At 38.4% G+C, this 26564-nt stretch overlaps 1 protein-coding gene and 1 pseudogene across 2 annotated transcripts; one reads left to right on the top strand and one right to left on the bottom strand.

Annotated features, from left to right (window-relative positions):
• Positions 1-26564, bottom strand: LOC130834004 (sulfotransferase 6B1-like). Its single transcript, XM_057704121.1, has 6 exons — positions 26420-26564; positions 24709-24893; positions 21186-21312; positions 7130-7224; positions 6784-6970; positions 1-119 (listed from the first exon to the last, which is right to left on the bottom strand). The coding sequence occupies exons 1-6, from the start codon at positions 26562-26564 to the stop codon at positions 1-3; spliced, it is 858 nt and encodes a 285-aa protein (XP_057560104.1).
• On the top strand, positions 1661-2249 carry LOC130832993 (glutathione peroxidase 1-like; annotated as a pseudogene). Its single transcript, XR_009048410.1, has one exon. The product of XR_009048410.1 is annotated as a glutathione peroxidase 1-like (transcript).

The following is a 26564-nucleotide window of genomic DNA, read 5'->3' as shown; positions in this document are numbered from 1 at the left end:
TTAAGAGTAATCTCCAAAGTGTTTTGCTAGTTCGCTATGTTTCATTTTCTCTGTGAATAGTTCATCGAATACTCTCTTCTGCTTTGAAGTAAAGTAGTTTATCCAGTCACCCACTGCACCTAAAAAAAAATTGGAAAGAAATCAGACAAGAACCAATTTAAATGTATAGTATGCAGGAAAGAAATCTGCCAGATTTATAAGAAAATATGAATAATTTTATCTCTTGATGGTAAGATGATGGAGAATTATTCTTTTCTTCATTTGCTTATCTGTTGTTTCTAATTTCTTCAGTAGTTACATATTAATTTGTATAGTTTAAAAAGTTACTTCTTAAAAAGAAAGGAAGATGAAAACTATATAAGTATCCTAGGTTTTACTATAGCAGGCAAAGAAGGATCTCACCTGAACTTAATACAAACATAAAGCAGACAAAGTGGAGGCAATGATGCTTCATTTATTTTCCTGCCCCTGCACCTCTGCAGCTGTGGCTGTGCTGATAACCAATCATAGTGGTAGATCATTGGTCTCATTTTAAGGAAATTTCTTTTACAAAATCGATAACAGAGAGTTGAAAACATAAAGTTACTTGTATGATGCCCTCACCTTCAATATAAGGTGTTCTGAAATTGAAATAAGACATACACTTCACACGGTCCATCGGCCTCTTCTGACTGTTAGCGTCAGCCTCTCAGGCTTGGCCACTGCATCAACCCCACAGGATTGCCCTCTCACCTCCATAACTCATACTATGCCAAACCCCAATCCTCAACCTGGCCTGTCATGGTCCTTTGCCACTTTTGGCCTGAGGCTTCATCCCTGGGGTCTAGTCTAGGTGCACTGGAGCCTGTAATACATCATTTTATCCCTCCATTACAGACTGTCTCACATTGTTCTCTATTATCTTTTCTTTCCAATTAGTTTATAAACTCTTTCAAGTTAGGGACAGTGATGTATTGTTCATGTGTAATCCAGTAGTACTGAATCAGGTACTGACCATACAGTGGGTGTTCAAAACCCATGACATGTCACCTACAGCAAAGAAGTACATTATGACCTAAGAAAGTTTTGGTGGTGCTGATTCCCAGTTCAAAAGATTGAGTTTAAGAAGTAAAGTGGAATTCTTCTGTTTGGGGGAGAAAAGAAGGAAAGAAAATAATATCAGAGGGAAAATCCCAGAATCAGGAAATGGCATTGCTTCTAAAACACACCAATTGGGGCACAAGGTCAACTGCATGAGGTCAAAATGCCTGACCCTTAGAAGAGCAATGTTAATGTTAATTTACTTAATATTCTTCCGTCCTTGGTTCTCCCGTCCGGCTTCTTATATCAATTTGCCTGAACCACTGTTGTCATCTTCCATTTGACTTGACTTTTGTTTGCTTAGTTTCTGATTTGTTCTTTCACTCTTTCTTTTACATTTCTTAAGGAAAAATATTTAAAAAATAATATAGTAGTTATATATGTAGGTTACAGAAAATACATACATGTAAGCAAAAGAAAATAAAAATCAAGGAAATATACCCAGCTCACATGGCAAGTTGATTAGCATGCATTTTTCTAGATGTTCTTCCTTATAAACACATATAAGCATATAAACTGCATTTAAAAATCACACAAGGCTCATCAAGTCCGCGGCTCTTTGGTCCCTCCTGGGACACCACGCTATGTGCGCCGCTCAGCGCTCAGCGGCCGTCCTGGCGTTGGCGGCCCTGCATTCAGTGTACGCCTTCTCTGCGCGCCCGCTGGCTGGCGGGGAGTCCGTGAACTTGGGCTCCTTGCGGGGCAAGGTGCTACTTATTGAGAACGTGGCATCGCTCTGAGGCACAACGGTCCGGGACTACACCCAGATGAATGACCTGCAGAGGCGCCTCGGGCCCCGGGGCCTGGTCGTGCTCGGCTTCCCGTGCAACCAGTTTGGGCATCAGGAAAACACCAAGAACGAGGAGATCCTGAATTGCCTCAAGTACATCCGACCAGGCGGCGGGTTCGAGCCTAACTTCATGCTCTTCGAGAAGTGCGAGGTGAATGGCGAGAAGGCGCATCCGCTCTTCCCCTTCCTTCGCGAGGCTCTGCCCACGCCCAGTGACGACGCCACTGCCCTCGTGACGGACCCCAAGTTCATCACCTGGTCTGCGGTGTGCCGCAACGACGTCGCCCGGAACTTCGAGAAGTTCCTGGTGGGCCCAGACGGTGTGCCTGTGCGCAGGTACAGCCGCCGCTTTCTGACCATCGACATCGAGCCTGACATCCAACACTTCCTAACACCATACACAAAAATAAACTCCAAATGGATTAAAGACCTACATGTAAGGCCAGACACTATAAAACTCCTAGAGGAAAACATAGGCAGAACACTCTATGACATCCATCAAAGCAAGATCCTTTTTGACCCACCTCCTAGAATCAGGGAAATAAAATCAAGAATAAACAAATGGGACCTCATGAAACTTAAAAGCTTTTGCACAGTGGAAGAAACCATAAACAAGACTAGAAGGCAACCCTCAGAATGGGAAAAAATAGTTGCCTATGAAACAACGGACAAAGGATTAACCTCCAAAATATACAAGCAGCTCATGAAGCTTAATACCAAAAAAGCAAATAACCCAATCCACAAATGGGCGGAAGACCTAAATAGACATTTCTCCAAAGAAGACATACAGATGGCCAACAAACACATGAAAAGATGCTCAACATCACTAATCATCAGAGAAATGCAAGTCAAAGACACAATGAGGTATCACCTCACACCAATCAGAATGGCCATCATCACAAAATCTGGAAACAACAAATGTTGGAGAGGGTGTGGAGAAAAGGGAACCCTCCTGCACTGTTGGTGGGACTGTAAGTTGGTACAGCCACTATGGAAAACAATTTGGAGGTTCCTTAAAAAACTACAAATAGAACTTCCATATGATCCAGTAATCCCACTACTGGGCATATACCCAAAGAAAACCATAATCCCAAAAGAAACATGTACCATCATGTTTATTGCAGCACTATTTACAATAGCCAGGACATGGAAGAAACCGAAATGCCCATCAACAAATGAATGGATACAGAAGATGTGGCATATATATACAATGGACTATTACTCAGCTATAAAAAGGGATGAGATGGAGCTATATGTAATGAGGTGGATAGACCTAGAGTCTGTCATACAGAGTGAAGTAAGTCAGAAAGAGAAAGACAAATATTGTATGCTAACTCACATATACGGAATCTAAAAATGGTACTGATGAACTCAGTGACAAGAACAAGGACGCAGATGCAGAGAATGGACTTGAGAACTTGAGGTTTGGGGGGGGCGGGGGATGAAATGGAAGCTGAGATGAAGCGAGAGAGTAGCACAGACATATATATATAGTACCAACTGTTAAATAGATAGTCAGTGGGAAGTTGTTGTATAACAAAGGGAGTCCAACTCGAGGATGGAAAATGCCTTAGAGGACTGAGATGGGGAGGGTGGGGGGGAGTTGAGGGAGGGAGGGAATATGGGGATATGTGTATAAAAACAGATGATTGAACTTGGTGTACCTCCAAAAAAAAAATCACACAATTATAACCTACTTTTTTTTCACTTTATATACTTTGATCATCTTCCCATATTACTATTTAAACACCTACAATGAAAATTATGCTAAGTAGAGAAAGACTGTTTGGATTCAAATCTTGACTGTACCAGCTACTAGCTGTGTGATATTAGACAAGTTATTCAGGTGTTTGGTGTCTCAGTAAAATCACATGAAGAGCATCCTCAAAAGTGTGTTGCTGAGTTTTAGATAAATCATGTACTGTGCCTGGCACAGAGTAAGCACTCAGCAAATGGTAGCTATTCTTCATCTATGGTTTTCGTGACTCCATAGTAAACCCCTGTATGGATATAACTTAATATATTTAAATTTCTGAGTAGTGGCCTTTTAAGTGCATCTGCAGATTTCATTGTTGTAAGCAATATTGCAACATGCATCCTGTCTGTACATCTTTCCATTCTCCTGTAATATTCCCCCTAAATTTTAGTTTGCATGAGCCCTTGGACTTGTGCCACTTATGTGGACTATTCTGTATCCTCCCTTGTCACCTTATCTCTGTGGCCACCATAGACATTTTCTAGAATAGCAGCTCCATTTCTGACTTGTAAAGACAAGTGCAGGCACAGATTCACCTCTGAAAAGTGAGGAATAGCTCCGTGTGCCAAGGAGTCTCAATTAACAACTTCAGTCGTTTATTTGAAATGACTGTTTTCAAAGGTCGGATTCCCCATTCCCGCTCCATGCAGCTAACAGAAAGAATGAAGTGAGTGGTCTCTGTTGACCCATCCTTGTGTATAATTCCTCATACAGTCCTAGTTTACCAACTAGCACTCATGGGGACTAGTGTTAGAGAGGATATTTCCACTATTAACCTGTGCTTTGTTAGATCTAATATAAAGAAATCACTTTTAGGTAATGTAAATGCATTAGAATTAAGGTTGCTAGCTATAATTAGGTTGACATGATTTCACCTGGTGATATTTGCTAAGGTCACTAGTTGGCAGGTCAGAGATAAACTCTGTTCTCATAAGAGCAAAGTTTCTCGTTTGTGGGATAAGCTGTGTGAATGCTGAGTATTGCTAATCAGATCTCAAAGGGCGGTGATAAAAGACATCAACAGAAGTATTTGACTCCACTAAGGATCAGAACTCCTTCATTTCTCAGCATTCTCTTTATATGGTCCCTCCCAATCTCTTCCTTGTTTCTCTCCTCTTTGCTCATTTCTTTTCTTCATGCATCATTTGCTACATTTTGTCTTCCCCTTATCATCTCTCCCCTAATCCTTCTAATCTTTCTCTTCACTCTGCCTCTCTCTAGCTCCCATATCATTTCAATACTGTCCTCCATTCTTATGCTTCTTAAAAGAGTGGTCCTTGGTTTCTTTTCCTCTTATTTAACCTTTTATGTCTTTAACCCCCTCCTTGATAAGGCTTCCATTCCCACTGCTATAGACACTGTATTCTCAGCATTCACAAATGGTAAACAAATGGCCATGTTTGAGACCCAGGCTTTCTTCCTAATTCTGGCCGATCTCTTCTCTCAGCTCGTCTTGGGCTATTGATGTCAGGGTCCCTAGGGCTCCCCCTTCCATCCCTTTCTTCACTGGTCATTCCCACTCACCCTGAACAATTTTACCTAATTCCACTGTCTGCTAATGCCTCCTAAACTGACCTCTCAGCCGATCTGCACCCAACAGTGGTTTGCTGCCACTGCCCGAATTATAACCCTCAATGTTTCTTACCTGCACCATTACAACAACCTCTTAACTGCACTTTCTGCCTCTGCTTTCACTCTGTTCTAATCAGTTTTCCACTCTGACTCTATTTAATTTTCTAGCACACAGGCCTGACCATGTCAAGTCCCTTCTTAAGAAAGCAAACAGACCTCATGATGTCCATCAAAGCTTTTGCTCTCTGGCCAGTCTTTATCGCTTTCACTCTGCTTCACATATCGTATACCATTTTAGCACATAAGACTACCTGCTCCTTCTAGAAAATACCATCTAACACCATGGTGGTTATGAGACTTCCTTGCTGGTAGCTCTTTCTGTAACATATTTCTTCCTTGTCATTTTCCTAGTAAAGTGCTGCTCACGCTTCCAGTCCCAGATCTGATCTCCTCACCTACTTTGCTAGGCAAATGTTTTCTCTTCCTTATTCATGTTGCTATACATATTTGCTCATACTATTAGTACAGTTATTGCCTTGTATTTCTGTCTAGATTATGATCTTCTGAATGACAGGTCTGTATTTTTTTTCAATTTCTGAAACTTACCTCTCAGAAAATAGTTTATTAATAAACATTTGGTAAATTGAATTGTCTCCTCTCTCCTAGCCCTGGGTTTGCAACTATAAGGAAATGAAAAATGAACCACCAAAAAGGACAAAAGTAATTTGCAAAGTTAAGACGATATCTGATCTACATGAGTTGGCCAATATTTGCTTTGGAAGTAATTATATTCAGTTGAAGCAAAGGACAGAAATAAATGTGCATTTTTTTAGTAAGAAACCTGAGTATGCAAGTGCAAAGAATTGTGTCTTTGTAAGTTATGAAAAATTTGAAAAATGTTAAAACACTTTCTCCCCAGATCTGCATTAAAATTCACATGGATTTCAAAACAATTCTGTATCCAGATGTACCCAACCTGCTTCTAAGTAAAATGTCAAGAATTAGTGGAGATTTATTTCCTTCTCTCTGTGTTTCTGTGCAGAGGAACATCCTTAGACAACAATCCCAGCTTCTCTCTCCACCCCCTCCTTACTTCTGCAGGGTGAGTTATTTGCTTGGTGAGGTTGGGAAAATGTACTGGTCACACCCATCAGCTCTTTTCTCTCTCCTGGAGAGAACATGTGGCATGTACCTCTCTGCAACATATTCTAAGTGTCCTGCGGGGGTCAGGACTGCATTTGAGTGGCTGTGACTAAGTGAGTATGTTTGTAAAATTCAGGGTAAATTATTAGCAATCACACTAGGCTGCAGGCCTGAGGCACATTCTTCACATAGCTTTATCATTTCCATCTGTTTGACACCTGTGTCTATCTCTCAGTTGGTTCCTAACTGGGCCTGGGAATGTCAACGTCTGGAAAGAATGTAATTCAAGAATTTCACTTAATAAACATTCACCAAGGGATGACAACGTGCAATTCGCTGTGCAAGGTATGGGGCGTACAAAGGTGAAATGAGAGATTAAAAATGGCAAAATGCAACTATTTCCAGATATAAGCCCAGGCAAAGCACTGCATCTCTGACTTACCTTTCCTAAATACCAGGTTCCTATTAGATGTGAGGGCACAGATGGTATGATTTGGATCACAGTTTTCTTTGGCTGTATTATTTTTCATTTCAATGAATGATGTTTTCCGAGCAATCTGATTAATTTCGCTGTCGCTCATGCTTATACCAAGGAAAGTAGTTATTTTCTTTATGTTTTTAGAAGGATCCTGAGCAAAAAGCAAATAAATACATATATATAAAAAGTATAACTCATCAAAACACCAAATTCATTCTCTGAAACCTGAAAATGGGATTCATGGATTGATTTCCTGTTTTAACTTAATTTTACTTAAGTTTTCATTGTTGAAATGGTAGAAAGGACTTACTTTCTTCATTTCTTCGTAGGATATAATTAGAATGTTCTTTGCAGTTTTGCGTGCTTCCCAGCTTAAAACGTGGTCAAACCAGGATCCATATACAACTATAAGAAAAGTGAATTGTTGTGTTAATACCAAATGTTACAAGAAAGCTTTGCTTGAGCATCATAGCTCTGCATGCCTGGGTTCTTCCCACTTCAGTGAAGTAGTCAAAGTAAGGCACACACACACGAGGCTCTGGAGTGAAAGAGTTTTCCTTCAGAGAGCTCAATTTCACTATTTCAAATAAATACAATATGGTGAAGTGAAGCTGGATGGCCTCCTCTTTTAATTAGGCCGTGGTGTTTTTTTTCTATTTTTAGTAAATATTCTTTTATCATCAGAAGTGACAGCAGAGGGACTTCCTGGGGGTCCACTGGTTAAGACTCTGCGCTTGCACTGCAGGGGGTGCAGGTTTGATCCCTGGTCAGGAAACTAAGATCCCTCAAGCCACAAAGCCAAAAAAAAAAAGAAAAAAGAAAAAAAAAAGTGACAGCAGAACGGCAAAGATACATATTTCCCAAGAATTGTGTTTTGATATCTACTTTGGACCTTGGAAGAAATAGGGAAACAATAAGAATTCATCATTTTCTTCCTATAAAATGACATGCTTTTCATAATGATAAGTTCTCAGTACAAAAAGTTTATAAACTTCTTCAAAAAAAATTCCATTCACTTATCGTAGCTCAAGGCTGAAAAATACAGTTGTCTTAGGGATTTTTCCATAGTTGATATTATCTCTTTATTGTTTCACTGAATTGACAGCCTTAAAAATCTCCAGGGTTTAAAAGTAAAATATTAAAAACAGTGAGCAACTTCTTGTCAGCACAGAAAGTTGACTAGCTTGACAATCTAAAGCATAAAACACAGTCATTTAAAATACTACATATACATTCCTCGGATGAAATAAAATTCAGATTTTATGACAAGAAAAACTTTAACATAACAAAGTTTTCTCTGCCCCTTTGGGCCTCCTCCCTCCGCGTTCGAGCAGCGGTCCCCAACCATTTTGGCACCAGGGACCAGTTTTGTTCCGCGTTCGAGCAGCGGTCCCCAACCATTTTGGCACCAGGGACCAGTTTTGTGGAAGACAATTTTTCCACAGACGGGGTAGGAGGGTGGGAATTTGGGGTGGGAGAAGCGATGGCTCAGGCGATCACGCGAGCCATGGGGAGCAGCAGGGGAAGCTTCCCTCACTCACTGCCCCCCTCACCTCCTGCTGTGTGGCCTGGCTCCTAACAGGCCAAGGACCGGCAGTGGTCCAAGGGCCAGGGCTTGGGGACCCCTGCTTTAGAAGATTGTGCATCTGCACTCACCAGACCTCCTTAGGAGATAACATTCCTTAAACTCATAAAGGGTCACAACTCCTTAGGACATAACCTTCCTCCTTAATCTCGTAAGGGATCGTGATGACCCATGACCACCACTCACTTTGTTCATGTAGATCTGGATTGTGTCAGCTGCCAATAATACCTCATTTGACATATAACCCTTTGTCTCAAAAAACTTACGTAACTGTGCTTTGACCTCTAAGGGGCAGAACAGTCATCAGCGCTTTCTGAAAGACTGTCTCGTGAGTGATAATCTTCAGGTTGGCCAAATAAAATTTCCCACTTCTTCTTAGATGGACTGTTGACTAAGGTTTCATCAATGTGCATGGCTGGCAGGATACCAGAGGGTACCTGGAGTCTACCCTGAACCCACGCTTGGTATCAGCATGGGCCCATTGAGCCCCACTGGCTTCTCAGTACCCTTCAGGTGTTCTGGTGAGGTATCCTGCTATCCAGATCTCATTGCTTTTAAGTGACGATCCTAAAAATTTTATTCAAATAGTTTTTTTATTTAATTGAGACTTGGAATCTTAAGGCACACAGGTGCATTTCTGAGTCAGGGACCTGAGGGGGATCTGGGCAGGAAGCCCAAGGAAACATGGGTGGCTGGATTTTTGTTATAGTTCACTTAAATTGAAAAAAACAAGGTGATGTATGGTCTCAACAAAACATTTGCTAGTAAAATGAGAGACTGAATTATTCAGCTCCAGAAAAAAAGGGAACACCACTACAACCATTAAGTAAATACCGCTCTTCCAGCAACGCATGAAGTAAAGATGGGTCCTCTTGTGGTCCGAGCACCCACGGTGGTTTTAGACTTTTGGAGGGAGAAACTGAGACACATAAAAGAATTGAACTGACCCCAGGGTAACACCTTGAGGAGCTGGACTCAGAAGCAGCATATATCCAATCCACTGCACTGTCCTCAGAAAGTTACTCAGATCATATCTCATAACTGAATTAGGGTATAATTCAAGTGGATAACGGGACATTGTGCCTCAAAGGCCACATAGCTCCCAGATGAGCAGCCACCTATGGGGATACCATTTGGGTATATGTATTCTTACAAGTGTTTAATTGGGAATGAAAGGAAAACCTGCCTTGAAATGACTAAGATGGGGCTCTTTTTGGCATTCCAAAACTGATTGTGGGCACAGTTAGAAAAAACCAGCAGAAGGTCAGTTTTTGCCATGTCTGTCAATCTTCTGCATTCCTGCCTGCAGGGTCTACTGGAAAAAGAATGGTAAGAGGTTTTCTCTTTTCTAAAATTAGATTAGCAGGGGGAAATATTCGTAGGGCTAGCTTCTTGGATCCTTTGAATTGGAAAGACTTCTAAATTGTTAAACTTTCAGACAGGTCCCATCTTAAAATATTGTACCTATTTTAGCTGGTATGCAGAAGCCCCAAAAGGTTTCAAAACTCCAAAATAGCTTCATTGAAGGATTTGTTGTAAAAGGCTAATGAATATTAAAGATATGAAAAGGTAACTAAAATAACAAAAAATCTTTGACTGAAGTAATTACAGTTCCCCTTTATCCTCCTTTATTTGAGTACTCATTCTAGTAATCCTCTAAGTTGCCTTCCCACTCTGAAGAGACTATTAAATGCTTTCCTCTAGAAATGAGACCACCTGTGGCTGTAGGCAAGCTGTTGCGGAAATTGAATCGGTCTGTTGAGAAACCAAGCACCACACTTGGAGGGTTGGAGAACTCAGGTTTATTAAGCCAGCGGTCCCAGATGAGCTAACGCTCTAAAGTTCTGGGGCTCCGAGCTCAGGGTGAGCTTTACTTTTATAGGGGTCAGTGCACATAGTTACAGTTAGCATTGGTTGATTGGTTACCTGGTTACTATAGGTTATGGGCAGTTACAGAGCATGGGAGTTGCTATGGGTTACGAGCGGGGGTTTCCAAACAGAAACTTACAGGGGCAGGAGCAGAACATTTCATACTTATCAGAACATCTTAAGGTTACAGTTGATTGCTAGGTCATCTTGTTTTTATTTCGGGCAGCAAGCAGATTTTACAGAAGCAGAGCAAGCAGGAAGTTATTTCTAGCTGAGTGAAAACTTCTAATTTTCCTCTTCAAAGTCTCTTCAAGTCAAGGCAGAACTGAGCGCCATAGTTAAAGGATTACTTAAACCCAGGGAGGATCCTCAAAAGTTTTTGTAAATGGATTACCCATATGGGAGACCACAAGTCTGACTACACTGAGCCTGATATTCAGATTCAAATATTCAGAGACCAGTAGGAATTTTTTTTGGCCTTCTCCCCTAAGCTAAATGAAGGAGAGTAAAACATTCCAACACAAGTGAATGGGTATGTCAGTCCTTTGATACCACTGAGGTAGCCACCCAATTCTTTGAGGAATTACAGACAACTGTCCTTGTTTTATAAACCTTAGTGATTATAGGGCCAGAGGTGTGGTTCCAGAAACAATCCAAAACCCACCAATCCTTTTACCACTCTCAAAACCACCCTTATTTATCTCAAGAAGCAAGAAGCTCTTAAGTATGAAGAAGAAGTATTCTGGCCTTATGGGAACAAAAGTCCTCCTAGGAAGAACTTGCATTTCTCCTCCTATGCCTTTGAGACGTAAATATTCTATTACCTGATTTTCTCCAGGAGCCCTTATCTAGGCCATCTTTTTAAAATGCAAATACAGGAAGGTTATTCTCATTGGGAAATAAAAGGGAGGGGGGGATAGGTAATTTGGAAATTGACTTGTCAAGGACAAATACAAATCTTATGTCTTCTCTACAAATGTTAGTAAAAAGAGTTTAACTATCTAAACAGGTGACATTGTTTTGTTCCATCTGCCAGAAACCCAATTTGAATCCAAACTCTTTTATAGCTGAAAGGTTTTTGTACCTGATTCATGGCTGAAATTTTGGAACGGGAACAATGGGATCTCTTTGTCTGTTTGTGTGTTTGTATATATCCATATATGTGTGTTGTAGATATGTGATATTTTCAAAATTAATTTGCAAAAGAACTCTATTTAATTGGCTTAAAGGAAATTAAGCACTTATAGATATTCAGAACTATAAAAGAAACCAATCCAAATGAATTTCAAGATTACATGATCTAGGATTAATTTTTAATAAATGAATATGAGTTTGTTGGCTTTATTAATATAGACGTCTTAAGTCATCAACATTAAGCATAATGCTTTTTACTATGCCTACGTTTACTAGAAGTCACTATTCCTGTTTTAAAATTTGTCAGCTAGAAAATAACTTGATATAATGAAACTTTTAAGTAAATTAAACGTAAATGAGATAAGAATTTTCAGGTGAACTCTTTAGTGATAGTTACGTTTTAGGACTGTCTACTTAAAATAATTTCTCCAGATTTTTGGTAAATTGTGTAATTAAAACTACTAAAAATTAATAAGGAAAACATCTTTGTATGCAATGAAAAGAAAGTATAAGGAGGACTTCCTAGGTGGCGCAGTGGTAAAGAATCCACCTGCCAATGCAGGGGTCACAGGTTCGAGCTCCGCCCTGGGAAGATTCCACATGCCACGGAGCAACTAAGCCCGAGCGCCACAACTATTGAGCCTGTGCTCTAGAGCCCATGAGTCCATGTGCCGCAACTACTGAAGCCCACGTGCCTAGGGCCTGTGCTCCACAACAAGAGAAGCCACGGCAATGAGCAGCTTGCACACCACAGTGAAGAGTAGCCCCCGCTCACAGCAACTAGAGAAAGCCCATGTGCAGCAACGAAGACCCAAAGCAGCCAATAAATAAATTTAATTAATTAATTAATTAATTAATTAAAAAGTATAAGGAATGGAAATGTGCTTTGTTAAGGGAAAAGAAGTTATCAATAATTTTCTCCTAAAGCTGGTTATTTCTAAATGGGAAAGAAAATAAGGCATAAATTCATATGCATATAGAAAGTTGTAGAAGGTTTGCAAAAAAATTTTTTTAAGGATTTCTATGTGTGGTCAGGACAGACTAAGATTAGAATAAATTTAACCGAGTAATGAATTTTAATATTAAAGGTAAAGTAGTGCAAAATCTGAATTTGGTTTTCTCTCTATGAAGAGGACAAAGTTGTTTTAGAATATTAGTCTACTTTTGATAACAGACTGTAAAATTTCTTTACCTTTTAAGTAATCTACTATTAAGTTTTATATTTGCTGCTGAAATCTTTTATTCTCACTTTGCTTAAATGAATAAGTATTGTTCTACAGTGACCTCTGATCCTATTTGACCAAATGCTTTGAAAACTTCTTGATATTTTTGACAAACTTCCCAAAGATCATATCCTAAATGAAATTTGTTTGACCTCTAGCTAATTTTGAGGTTTTCTAAAGGGCCCCTGGTACACCTCAAGAGAATCATTTTCTCTACTTATCAAGGAAAGATATTAAACTAATTAGGCTTATTCAGCATGTTAAATTACATGGGAAGCATTGTCAAATGAGTGGTGATAAATCTTTCTAGGTTATATTGTATGGGTAAATGTTATTAATATAGATATTCCAAAAAATTATATGGAGCTCCTATAAATATGGTATGTTCTGATAAAATGTTATCAGTCATAATTCTAGTTATTATCTTAAAATGTTGTATGCCACAGCAATAACCAAGTTTCTTTGTCAATTGCATTGTAATCAGATCTTTAAGCGTGGCTTCTTAAGTCTTTTGTCATTTATAGACAATTCATGTTTGTACTCGGATGCTTTTGCTAAAATGCTTCATCTTCAAGATTCATGGGAAGGACTTTTTGACTAGTACAGATTTCTGATATCTTTCACATTATACTGCTGAACTGCAGAAATGAAAGAAATCTAATGGAAAGCCTAATCACTTCATAGGACTGAACAAATTGATGAATATGATTATAATTTTTTAGTTTTTGTCTGAAATATTACTGGTTTTTAATCTGTGTTTTTGAGATATAAGGAAACGCTTCCCCTCAAGCTAATTATGACTTACAGCAATTTGGTAAGTTGTACCTTTGTAAGTAGAATTGAAACACTTATCTTTTCTCTCTACATGACACCTCCAGAAATTGGAAACTCTTAGGTTTTATCAGGTGAATATAAAAAGCTGCCTCCTGGTAGGTGCAGGATCTCAGGATATTTGGGGACTTAGAGAGGAGAGGAACCCACACAAATCTATAGATATCACTGGTGGAATCTGATAGCAAGCCTTTGGTGTGGTTGGGAAGACTTGAGAGACCTTTTTAAAGTTTAATATAAGATTTTTTATAAAAAGTTTCAGCAGAGCCACCTTAAAAGAGCCTGTATGATCAATTACACTTATGTAAATAATCAGGCCATGTTTATTAAAACCAGACTTATTTTGTAAATAAATTAGTCTTAATCTGCCTACATTTGGTAGAAATGAGGGTAATTTTAGTAGAGAGAGGAAAGAAAAGCATGTTTTAGTGGACCATTAAGTTCTACTGTTGTTGTCCTTGAGGTTTTTTTGTATTTACCACCTAAGACTCACTTCACCCTCTTTCTTGCTATGTTACATTACCATAAAGGTTGTTTCTGAAACTTACTATCACAGCAATCTATCTTTGGAAGAAGAACAGTTGCCCCATGACTTGCAACAGGGACATTATGCATACTGGAAAAGATGTCAGATAAAGGAATATTTACAGCCACATTGGGAAGGACCGTATTAGGCCTCCTCTCTTGAATGAACTGCAAATCCTGTCTCTGACAGTTGACTAAGACCATCACTACCAGACCAGGATGAGAAGACACAACTGAAGTAGATGGCTGATCCAAGATGCCAGACTAGGCTTGTATACCAATAACTTTGATAGATGTTCACATTTTTATTTGTGAACCAAATGTGTTTCTTCCTTGGACTCAATTGTTTGCAAGTTTTAAAAAATCAATCCAATTGCTGTGTTTGTGGCCAGCTGCCTATGTCCAGTACTCCTAGTTTACCTTGGCAGATTCCTCTTCTCCAAGATTCTAACTGGATGGCTCTTAGAAATTTTATTTTAGAGGAAAGAAATTCTAGTATCATACAAGCTAATGCTACCACCAGTATCACTAAGTGAGACCCTCTTACCTAGCCAATTAATGACACTTGTTCTGAACCTGGCCATAGATACTCCTTTACACTAGATGTTAAACATTGGGTATCAGTGGATTTGTGGAACAAGTTTATGGCCTTGGCTTTCCCCAGGTTGGTTAGAAAGATGCACAACTGATTTCCTTTGGTCGCAAGTTCACCTACAGGAAACCTTGGAAACAGCTCCTACCAATCTGTTTTTAATGAGAGCATGCTGAGTTTTGATGAGTTTTTGAATGGTATGACCATTTGGCTGTGATACTCTTTCTTTCACTTGGAATAGAACATATCATTAATCACATATAGGCTTTAATAAAATTTACTCAGCAAGCTTTGAATGATAGTAATCAAGCCGTTAGTTTGCTCAGTTTGGAAGTCTCCCTGATGAGAAAAGTGGTCCTACAGGATTACATGGCCCTGGATATTCTAACTGCTTCTCAGGAGGAACTTGCACAATAATATGTACTGATTGTTGGGTTTTTATACCTAATGAGTCTTCTAATGTGACTCGTCTTATGACACATGAAGAATCAGATTTCCCCTATGAAAGATCCTCTTCCCATCTAAGGGAAATACTAGGAAAAATGGTTTGGTTTAGGAATATCTTGGCTTCAGTCTTTATTAATGACATTGTTACTCCTATTAGCAATTTTCACTACAGTTTGTGTATTTTGTAAAGTGATAGTTCCTTGCCTCTCAAGCTGTGTATCATCAACTCCTACTAAGATAATGATATCTAAACAACTTGAAACTATTTATCATATCTATAGTTCTCTATAAATTAATGAACACGCACAATGCATGTGCAAGATAAAATTGGCATAAGTCCTATTGGACAACTTGGAATTGACTGTTACTTTTTGCCAAATATCTTACTAATACAACCCCCTGAAAGGAAAGAAAGAACCAGGCTATTAAGACCTGACATCATGGGACATGGTGGACTCAGGCTAGGTAAGCAACCATCCTGGTATCAAGGGACCAAATATTTGATCATCTAATGCTTTCTATAGAAAGAGTAATGATCAAAAGCAGGAAATTGATGAAATAAAATTCATATTTTATGAAATTACAAGAAAAATTTAAACATAAAAATTTTCTTTGCCTGTTCAGGCCTCCTCCCTCCCCTTTAAAGTGTCTTGTGCATCTGCATTAACCAGACATCCTTAGGAGATAACATTCCTTCTTAATCTTGTAAGAAATCATGATGACTCATGACTCACCTTGAACGTGTAGATCTGGAACATATAAGCTATCAATAATACGTCGTTTGACATATAACCCCTTGTCTCAAAACTTATACAACTGTGCTTTGACCGCTAACGGGTGGAACAGTCCTCAGAGCTTTCTGAAAGACTGTCTCCAGGGTTTTAATCCTGAGATTGGCTTAAACAAAAATTCCATTTTTTCTTAGACTATTGATTAATTTTTTGTCGACATCTTCTTATCATCCCAAGATTTAATACTAGCTAATGCCTCAGTTATAAAATAGCTACTCTTGTAGCGATTTCCTGAAGATCTGCTAACTGCTGATTCACTTAATAAACCATTAAGCCGTTAGTGTCTGCCAGACATTGTGCTATACATTTAGGCAGTAAATCTTTGGATAAATTGAAGTATATTAATTCTAAACTAACTGCATTTTTTCATGGCTTCAGCTCCTGTTGAAGCACAGGGCAAAAAAAATAACCATAATTTTCTTTCTTTCTTTTTTTTTTCAGCCGTGTCACATGGCATGCAGGATCTTAGTTCCCCGACCAGTTCCCCCAACCTGTGCCCTTTGCATTGAGAGCGTGGAATCTTAACCACTGGATTGCCAGGGAAGTCCCATAATGTATTTTTAAAACAAGAATTTCCAGGACTACAGTGATATGATTACAGTGTCAGCCCAATTTTCTACTCCAGGGGCCCAGAACTATGTAATAACAATTGGTGCTAAGAAGAGCTGCCCTGATACAATCTTCAGTTATTAGCAATTGCATTGCTATATCAGTGACTTACATAATACTTTATCTTAGAATTACCCAAATTACCATATCAGTGATAAGAAGTCTATCTTCTAAGAATGGCCAACATTTTCCTAGGCACAAAACACATGGTAGGAGGAAGATTTTCTCTCAAATGTAGGAAGTCTCTAGAACCCAGCCTATGCCCACAGTCTCAACCTGCCTCTCCACCTCCCCTCAGCAGCTACAGCCCAGCCCCCATGAACATCACTGCCTAGAGTTGCTGATACTATGGAAGCTCCCAGTACTGTCAGGGGAGCCCATGCTTCTATAGCCAGGAGGCTGAGCAGGGACAGAGCCCCAGTGTCATACCCATGATTAGATGTAATTGACCTTGTCCATTATGGTTTTTCAGTAGGAAATATATTCCAACATACCCCAAATAAATTTAAAAATAAACTTTGCATAATAGCCTGATCATAATTTGAGAGCCAGCTATTCTGTTATTGACTAATTAATCCATTCTCCACCTTGTTCCAAAAGGCCTTAAGCCAGCCAAAAGAATCTAAAGAAATAGGCGCCTCTGGCTTCCTTACTAATATAGGAAATTACAGTTTTGGTTCATTTTTTAATCAGAATCCTCATTATCTAGCTCATTAGTAGACCTACAGCTCTAAAGAAAATACAGCTTCCAAAACAGATTTGAAATCTTCCTTTAATGGGAAATGTTTTTCTGCACATTCTTCATGTAATTACAGAATTATTCTACCACCTCCTGGCCCTAAAATATACCTGGATGGCCCTTCTTCTGCTATCCAAAATTACTTATTCCTCTGAAATGCCCCCCAATAGAAGTTGCTCTTTCTCAACTAACCCACGTGTCTTAGGATTTGGAGAGTGAGTCAGAAATCTCACTGCTTTCTACGAACTTCTACAGCTCCTCCCTCCTACAGAATCCAGGCTCCTTTGGGACTCATGTTTTTGAATACACTACTCTTACCATCCTTGTCTCAGTCAGAAATTACTTTCTGAATCTCAGTCAGAAATCTCTCTTACAGTTACTGAAGATTCTGATTTTAGAGCAAAATTTTAATGGGTAGCTTCTACAATCCCCTACTCTGACCATTTGTTTTCACTCTCTTCCTGTTAGTCAGCCCCTCAACAATTGACTCGCCAATACCTTCAACTTTTTACCTCCCTTATTGTTTATTTTAATCACCAAAAACCACCCAGTGCTAAACTAAAGCACTTCCTCTTCTTTTCCTCTCTCTCCCTGTTACTGAGTTCTGCTGAAGAAATTTACACAATTCTGTGTATTTATACCACTGCAAATTCATTTTTTCCAACCTTAAAGGCCCCAAAGCTGCCTGGCAAACCTACTTGTCCTGCATGAACACATTCTCTTATTCTTCACATCAGATATTTCAAAGCTCCCACATTTCCTGCAAACCCTGTGCCCCACTATTATATCCAGTTATAATGAGGATCTTAGTTTCTAGTTTCTAGAAAGCACTCTGACGATAGATAACTGTGCAGAAAACAAAACTCACTGGGATGAAGTGGCCTAGGAAATATAAAGTTCTAATATAAAACAGGAGAGGGGGCTGTAGGGGAAAAAAATAAATGCTATTATTGCATTGAGATATTAATCTGTCAGGATATCGCCAGAACACAATTTATAGTTACTATGTAATTTGAAAACCTAAAGCATATTTGTAAACTGAAAGAGAAAATTAAGTGATTAGACAAATGTGTAACTAGGTATATCTTTACTGTCCTGTCTTGTCATATCTTGTGTATTTATGTTTATGGTTTGGAATTGGGTACAGGATATCATGATGCCTCAGCCATAAATTAATCTTTCTAGATAAATATCTACTCGTAATATTTCCACCCTAATATGAGACTGTGAAAGTCTGTCTGCATTTAAATGTCTATGGAATAGACATTTAATAGAATAAGTGAGTATATTTCTACAGCAAACTTTAGCCATTGCTTAATTATAACCTCTAAATAATTCTACAAAATAGATAGTTTTGTTAGTCCTATTCTATATTAGGAATCTGAACCTCAGAACAGCTACACTACTTGTCCAAAGTCACACAGGGAATAAAATACAGTCAGGACTTGATCCCAGTTCTTCTGTCTCCATAGCCTGTTCTTTCTAATATATCATGTCATTTGCAAAAGACATAACCCCCCTAAAAAAGTCACTGAAGAACATCCCTGACATGCAGTCACATACATGTAACCATCCCCCCACCCCTGCGCACACAGGAAAACAAACACCCTATCTTATAAATAGTAAAAAGGGAAGCTACCACTCAAATCAATTTAAATAAAGCTCTAGCGATTCAGAGACTACTCATGTTGTGACATGGTTTGCCTAAGCTGGATTACCCGAGTGTAGAATACTTACAAGTCAAATCCTTATTAACTCAGCTAAGAAGATGTGAAAGAATCATCTGGAATATTTTTTCTGACTACACTTCCCCCCTTCCCAGATATTCTACCAGGACTCCTGACAATGGGGCTGTAGCAACAGTAGACGCCCCGTGGCAGCTAGTTTGCTTCCCTGCGTGTGGCCTGGACTGTGGCTGCCCTCAGAGACAAACAATCTCTAACAGAAGCAGGCCCCAGTCAGGCCATACCCGGAGGATGCTTTGCCTTCTGGGCACCGCAAAATAATAGAAATGTCACCAAACGAGAGCACATGCAGTGGTGAGAGAGGGGTGGTGAACCCCTGTCTATAATAGTTGGAGATGAACACAGCTTTTCTTTTCTTGAGGAAAAGCAGACTCAGGATCTGCTTTGAAAAATAATTTCTGTATTTAAACTCTGCTTATTCCAAAAATGGAATTGAGGCAGTGAGGCATGCTAACTATCTTCAAATATTTGCAAGGCTATCAGGTGGAAGATGAATTCATGATTGGGGGGGCAGCTTCTTTGCTGGGTGAGTTATGGCACAGTGGTCAGAGCAAAGAGTTTGAAGCTGACACATGAATTAAATCTTGGCTCTCCTCCTTATGAGTTATGCATCTGTGGATAAGATATTTGGCCTCCTAAGGTCTGCATTCCCCTCATCTGTAAAGTGAGGATAATGACATCTACTGCATGTGCTCTAGTGAGGATGAAATGAGATTGTGTTTGCATAGCTCTTAGCTGAGTGTCTATATCACATGGTACGTCACAATCTATATCACATGGTAAGAGTTTTTAAAACATCTTAGCAATACCAATATTGAATGCCTTGCTTTGGGGCAGAAGTGAGGGGCATGAAGTTGTTGTCAAGGTTAAGAAATTCGAGCTTAGCCTCTACAATTCATGGTGATGTTGTAAAGTTGATTCAAACATCAGGTGGGTGTTTTAACCAGATGACTGTTAATATTCCTGTCATTCCTGAAATGTGATGATTCTACCAAATGTGTGCCTTTAGATAGGGAGTAAAATAGAAAGAGGAGTTCAAACAGTGTGAGCTTAGGGACTTCCCTGGTGGGGCAGTGGTTACGAATCCGCCTGCCAATGCAGGGGACACAGGTTTGAGCCCTGGTCCGGGAAGATCCCACACGCCTCAGAGCAACTAAGACTGTGCACCACAACTACTGAGCCCGGGTACCACAACTACTGAAGCCTGAGTGCCTAGAGCCAGTGATCCGCAATAAGAGAAGCCACCACAATGAGACGCCCTCGCAGCTCAATAAGGAGTAGACCAACACAGCCAATAAATAAATAAAATAAATAAATAAATTTATATAAAAAAACAGTGGGAGGATAACATATTCTTCCATAGGGATTATAGCCAAACAAAATATTAAACCCTGTTGCTGGTGAATTTCCAATGTCCTTGTGTTGAGGTTACTCTTGCTATGGCCTCTCTTAAATTCACAAGTAAAAGCTTAACAATTTGCAACTAAAATAGTGAAAGTAGCAATTAAGCCCAGTGAGAAATAAGATCCTTGGGGAATACACCATTTCTAAATCATGTCTCCTATATTCTGCATCATCTTGGTACATTATTTTTGTTTAACGAAAGCCTTCAGAATTCAGAAGAGGTTTTGTTTTGTTTTGTTTTGTTTTCTTTAAGTGCTCTGGACACCACTGAGTCAGGGAAAAAAGAATAAATCCAAAGGTCACACATGATGGTGGGCCCAACATGTGCTATGCAGCTCAATAAATGATATATCATTGTGATGTTTTCAGAATAAAGTACTTTCTGCCCAGTGTCAAGATGGCAAATTCTCTCACATTTGTTATAATTGGGGAATTTTGTGTGTGTGTGTGTGTGTGTGTGTATACTGTTTGCCTTGTTTTATTTTCCATGCAGGTATATATACGACATGTTTCAAGCCACCTGTCTAGGTTTCATCTGTATCTCCCTGTACTCCAACCAGTGAATAATTACTTCACTGAAAAGACTGATAGTATATAAAAAAAAGAAATGCTTGATCAGAATTAATCTCTGTTCTGAAGACATTAAAACCAGCTCATAAGTCATTGTCAATAGGTACTACCCATTGGTGATCAGAAAAACTGTGAAGAAGCAAAGTGAGAAAGAATTTGCTTAGAAGAAGCAAAAGAATAATCTATTCAAATATATTTCTGAAAGTAGGCAGTTAGGATTCATTTGAACTTCTGGAAAATGCTTTCATTTTGAGTGGAAATATTCCCTGTTTATTATAAATAAAAATCATTGCTGTATTTACCATCTCCTTTTAGGAACAGCTCAAAAAATTCTTGCCAGTTTTCAATGCCAGGGAGATTAGGGTTATCTCTGTAGTAGTGGAAGAGTGAAACAGCTGTATCTTTTGGATTCCTAATGATGTAGATAATCTGTTAAAAAAAATACCAATTTATTTTTGGATGGAAATAGCTCCAACAGAAAACATTTCCTAAAAAGAGAGTAGCAGCCAAACTTACCTGTGCAAGTCACAACTTTTTGGTAACTTCAGCTGATTATTAAACACAGACTTAGACCAGGGTTTCTCCAAACTTAAGGTGCATAAAAATCATTAGGGGATCTCGTTAACATGCGGATTCTCATTCAGAACTTCCAGGATGAGGCCTGGCATTGTGCATTTCTAAGGCGATGTTGATGCTGCCAGCCCCCTGACCACACTTTCTGAATTTATGTGATAAAATTTAGTCCTAATATTTTAGGGGCAGACTTGAGAGACCCCTACTCCTTTGAAGGACAGGACGAACTTTTTAATATCCATGTATTGTAAAACACGGTGTGCATACCAGAAGATTTCTTACAAAATTGTTCATATTTATAGGAAGGAGAATGTTTTGGAATTCCTTTTGTGACCATTTAATCCTCCGAAGAGCAGTGAATCTGAGATACCCTTCCAATTTACACAAACACTGCAACTGCAATTTAATTTGATTCGATGAGCAGTAATTTCGTACCTATTGTATACCAGGTAGTGTGCAACGTTCCACAGCCAAGGAATAGAATAACGGGCAAGACAGAAATGATCCCAGCCCTCTCACAACTTGCAGTCAAGTGAGGGAAGCAGATAATTAAACACACTCTTGACGGTGCAGTGTTATGAGGGTCATAACAGCGAAGTAAAGATTACTGTAGGCGCACATAAGAAACCTCTGGAAACCAGTGTGAAAAGTCTGGGTGTAACAGGACGGTCCTCAATCATGGTCACCATTGCATGAGTACCAGATATTCTACTTGCTTTTTAATGGAGAATCAAGGTGGACACATTTTACTCAGATAAGAAAGTTTTTACTGAGTCATTTTTAATACATAACTATCTTTCCCTCCTGTGTTCATAGTCCAGGTATTCTGACCCTCACGCACAGCACCTGCTCTTCTTTACTTGAAAGATACACAAAGACCATGACACGCAGGAATGAAGAGCCACCTTTACCCCTGTCGTTATCTTCTCTTCATCCCAAGAGATAATTGTGGAGTAACCCAGCACTTTGGGTTTCCTCTGACTGCCCTAGGCTTCCTGAGCAGATTCACAGAAACCCAAGGCCCAGAGATGACAGTTTAAAAATCCACTGCCTTAATAAAAAGAAATAAATGGCAGAATTTTAAGCCTTAGACATCCAGTTCGAGACTTTTTTGTTTTTGTTTTTGTTTTTTGGTGGAGAGAAGAATTTCTTAGGGCCTTTGGAGAACCCTCCCTCAAAGTTACATGTCAGTATGATCCAGTGGGAGGGACAATGCAAACTTTAAACATGTATTTACCAAAAGAGGTTAAAAGAATTTGTTCTGTAGCTATGTATGGTGACAAACGTTAAGTAGACGTGGTGATAGTTTCGCAATATATATGAAGATGGAATCACTAGGTCATACATCTGAAACTAATATACTATTATATATCAATTACACTCAATAAACACACACACATTAAGAATGTAGTCTAAGAAATTATAAAAAATATTAAGGGAAGGTTGAGGGATATGAAGGGAAGGCAGGACAGTACTCTGGAGAAAAAATTAAAAATTAACTAAGTACTTAAAAATTAAAATTCTATTTTAAAAAATTAAATATTAACTATCATGAAATGAGCTGAAAACATAAATTTCACTTAAGAAAGTTTGGAAACATTAAAAAAGGAGACAAAAGTTAGAAAGAAAATATAGGAGGCCAAGTAGTATTGAGAGCTGGTAGGGAAAGATTGGAGGAGGAGCTTACTATCTTACCCTCCTGGGAAAGTGAAGGCTTGATCATCCCACAAACTCTCAGGGCTCGCCCATCAGCAACAGATAACAGGTCATTCTCTCGGGAGACCGGGGCAACCAGACAGCCTCAGTCCCTATCAAGGGTCACACTGAAAGGATTGTACCTTCTGGTTGTACTGTTAGTATGGCGGTTTTAAGACACACCCTAACATTTCTGAGTTTCAGTTTCTTTGCTTATAAAAAGAAAAATACCTACTCTTGTCATTGTCGTAATGTTTATAAAGTGCAGCTTAATCTCTGGTAGCATTTGTTATCAGTGTTATTGCACTGCCCTGAGGAAGGGTTATTGAGCTTAGCAGACTCCTTTTCTCACCAAATCTGTCTTAGAGACTGTTTGAAATGAAAATGCTTGGTTGAGTCAAAGTATAATCAGGTTAGTATACTTTTACCTGTTCTGATAGATTTACTTGGAATAAAAGCAAAACTCCCTCGAATTTGCCTCTTGTTGTGTTTACTTTTATTTGGGTGGAAGAGTAGTTGATATACTTGGAGACATTGTGGTTGTAGAGTTATAATCATTGGAAGATCTGCTTTGATTTATGTGCATTTGGTAGGGTTTTTTGTGTTTTTTTAAAGAATATTACTGGCATTGTTTAAAGGGGTTTCATTACTGGGAAACTGTATACAGTGGACACATGTATCTTGCCTTTGCTTTACAAATATTATTCTCTTTTTTTCTGATCATGCATTTCTCCATGAAAACAAATTTGAATAAGAAGTATATGAAAATAGAAAATATTCTTTAAAATTAGAAGTAACTTTTAAAATAATAATGTCGGGATTTTAAAAGGAGATAATTATAAGTATATATGCACCAGTATAGGAGAACCTCAATACATAAGGCAAATGCTAACAACTATGAAAGAGGAAATGCAAGGCAGAAAGAGAGACACAGATGTAGAGAACAAACACATGGACACCAAGTGGGGAAAGCGGAGAGGGTTGGGGCGGGGGATGAACTGGGAGATTGGGATACCAAATTGTACACTCTAAATATATGCTGTTTATTGTCTGTTAACTGTATCTCAATAAAAGTTCTAAAAGAAAAATGGCTTGAGATAACTATTCTTTAGTGTTTTATATTACATTTATTCTTTTCCTATGTAATCTTTTGCAAAAATGATAGATAAAATAATTAAAATATATTATTAAGGCAGTTTTTCTTTCTCGAGACATCAATATTTAAAGTAAAAAGACTCAAACCAGATTCAGAGTAGAATAAGACATTGTCTAGTGTATTTACAGTTGACATACTGATGTCATATTCAGATTTCTTTCATTACTGAAAGATAATAATTTTTTATGAGCTAGACACTGCGGTAACACCTATACACCCATTATCTTGTTTAATTTTCATCACACTATATGAGATGAATACTATGCATGTATTAAATAAGGAAACCAAAGCTCAGAGAGCGTCAGCAATTGTCGAAGGTCACACAGCTTGAAAGTGACACAGCAAGATTCCAAGTCAGTTTTGTGTACCCCCAAGCCTTTGCCCTTAACCATTGAACTTACTTTGCATTGTTTCTGTTTAATATTCATTGGTAGCATGTCATAGCTCAAATGCGTTGGAATAACTCTCCTCTCACAGTACATTTTTAGCTCTTCAAATTTAGAAATGTCTCCCAATTCAATAGGAGGTGTTAGGGTAATTCTAGCATTGGGAATGTTCTCAATGACTTTTGCAATCCAGTGAGTGCCTTCATAAGAAAAGAAAGGAAAATGCATTTTTAATTAAATGATACTTGAAATGAATATAGAAAATTAGCATGAGGTCATAAAAGCAATGAATGCATTAATTTTATTATAAAGAGTTATAACCTTTTGACACACATTGAAACCTGTTGAAACATTTGAGATGTTAATTCACTTTACAGGACGAATCACATTTTGAAGTGTGAAGAGTTGTGAAAACTGTATACGCTGTTTCCTCAGCTTGAAATGCTCTTCTATGTTACCACTCACTTCTAGCACCTTCTCCAATTCACAAACACACAGATCTTTTCATTCATGATTCCTACTGGTCCTGCAAGCTCGTGCAACTTGCTGTTTTAGAAACTCTCTCCTGAGTCCCCACTCTCCTCTCATAATTGCGCACTCTTGCTGTCCCTTGGAAGCAGCACACACCAGAATGGAATTGCCACTGCTTGTATTCCTGTCTGTCTCCCTCTTTCCCCCTGGAATATAGACACAGAATCTTTGTTTGTATGCAAACACAGAGTAGTTGCGCAAACAAAACATTTGAACAATGAAAGAATGCTATATTCAAACATCATGGAGATGCAAACCTTTTACCACAAAGTGTGGAAGAAATACCACCTTATGTTTACCTAAAGCAAATGAAGATAAGCTCCAGCATTGTAGACTATAGTAAAATGGAGCAGAGAAGTAGACGCTTGGGTGGGGAGACTGTTTTGCTAATTTGAAAGCAATGTCCCTAAAGGGTTCATATGAGGCCTAGTTTCCATTTATCTCATTGTAATTCCAATTAGATACAATAGTAACAAATTTACAGTTGAATAAATATTTAGAGTTAAATAGTGCTCTCTTTACCATTATATGTTTTAAATTTGACCATTTTAGATTATAATGTTAAGTCTTAAATATGTATAATCATAATAGTTATATAAATGGGACTCGTATAGTAGTGATATTTGCATTATTTTAATTAAACATACTGATTTATTCTGATGAAGAAGAGAGAATACACAGTTTTGTGCTGCTGAAAAAGACCTTCTGGCAGCCAGTGAAAGATGTCAATTTACAGGCACCAATATGCCCAGGGGAAGCCTTATATATAGCTGTTTGTATATGGTATAAATTAGCCACTTGTTCTTATCAGCACAGAAGAAAACAATTAGTTATTTATAAATCAATCAATAAGTACAAATTGAACAAAAACTATCACTATGCCAGGCTCAAAGTATGAAGAGAACTTCATAATGTTATAGATATTGTGCTTATTATATATATTAACATCTGTCTGTCTTCATGAATAAAACAGAAACAAAAGTGTAGTAAAGCTCTAATTTCTCCAGTTGAATTTTCCCAAAGCACATTTTTTGGCTTTCTAATGTCAAGCTTTTCCATTAAAATAAGCATTTAAGGTCTTCTAATTTACTGTGGAAAAATTCTGAAAAATAAATGTTTGATACAATTTATTATTATGTGTATTATAATTATTACTGTATTTCTACATTATAAAATACATGAAAATAAACATTACCAGATTTTGGATAGGAAACCAGAAACACGTCATCTTCTCTTGCCTCAAAAGAATCCAAGGAATTTAGAAGTTCTTCTGAAGACATAGTAGAAAAGAGGATTCCCTTGAATTTGTGAAGAACACTCAGTTGGCTCTCGGATGACAT

Source organism: Hippopotamus amphibius, chromosome 12, assembly GCF_030028045.1.
Source record: "Hippopotamus amphibius kiboko isolate mHipAmp2 chromosome 12, mHipAmp2.hap2, whole genome shotgun sequence".
NCBI classification, from domain to species: Eukaryota; Metazoa; Chordata; class Mammalia; order Artiodactyla; family Hippopotamidae; genus Hippopotamus; species Hippopotamus amphibius.
This window is presented reverse-complemented; position numbering and strand designations above follow the sequence as displayed.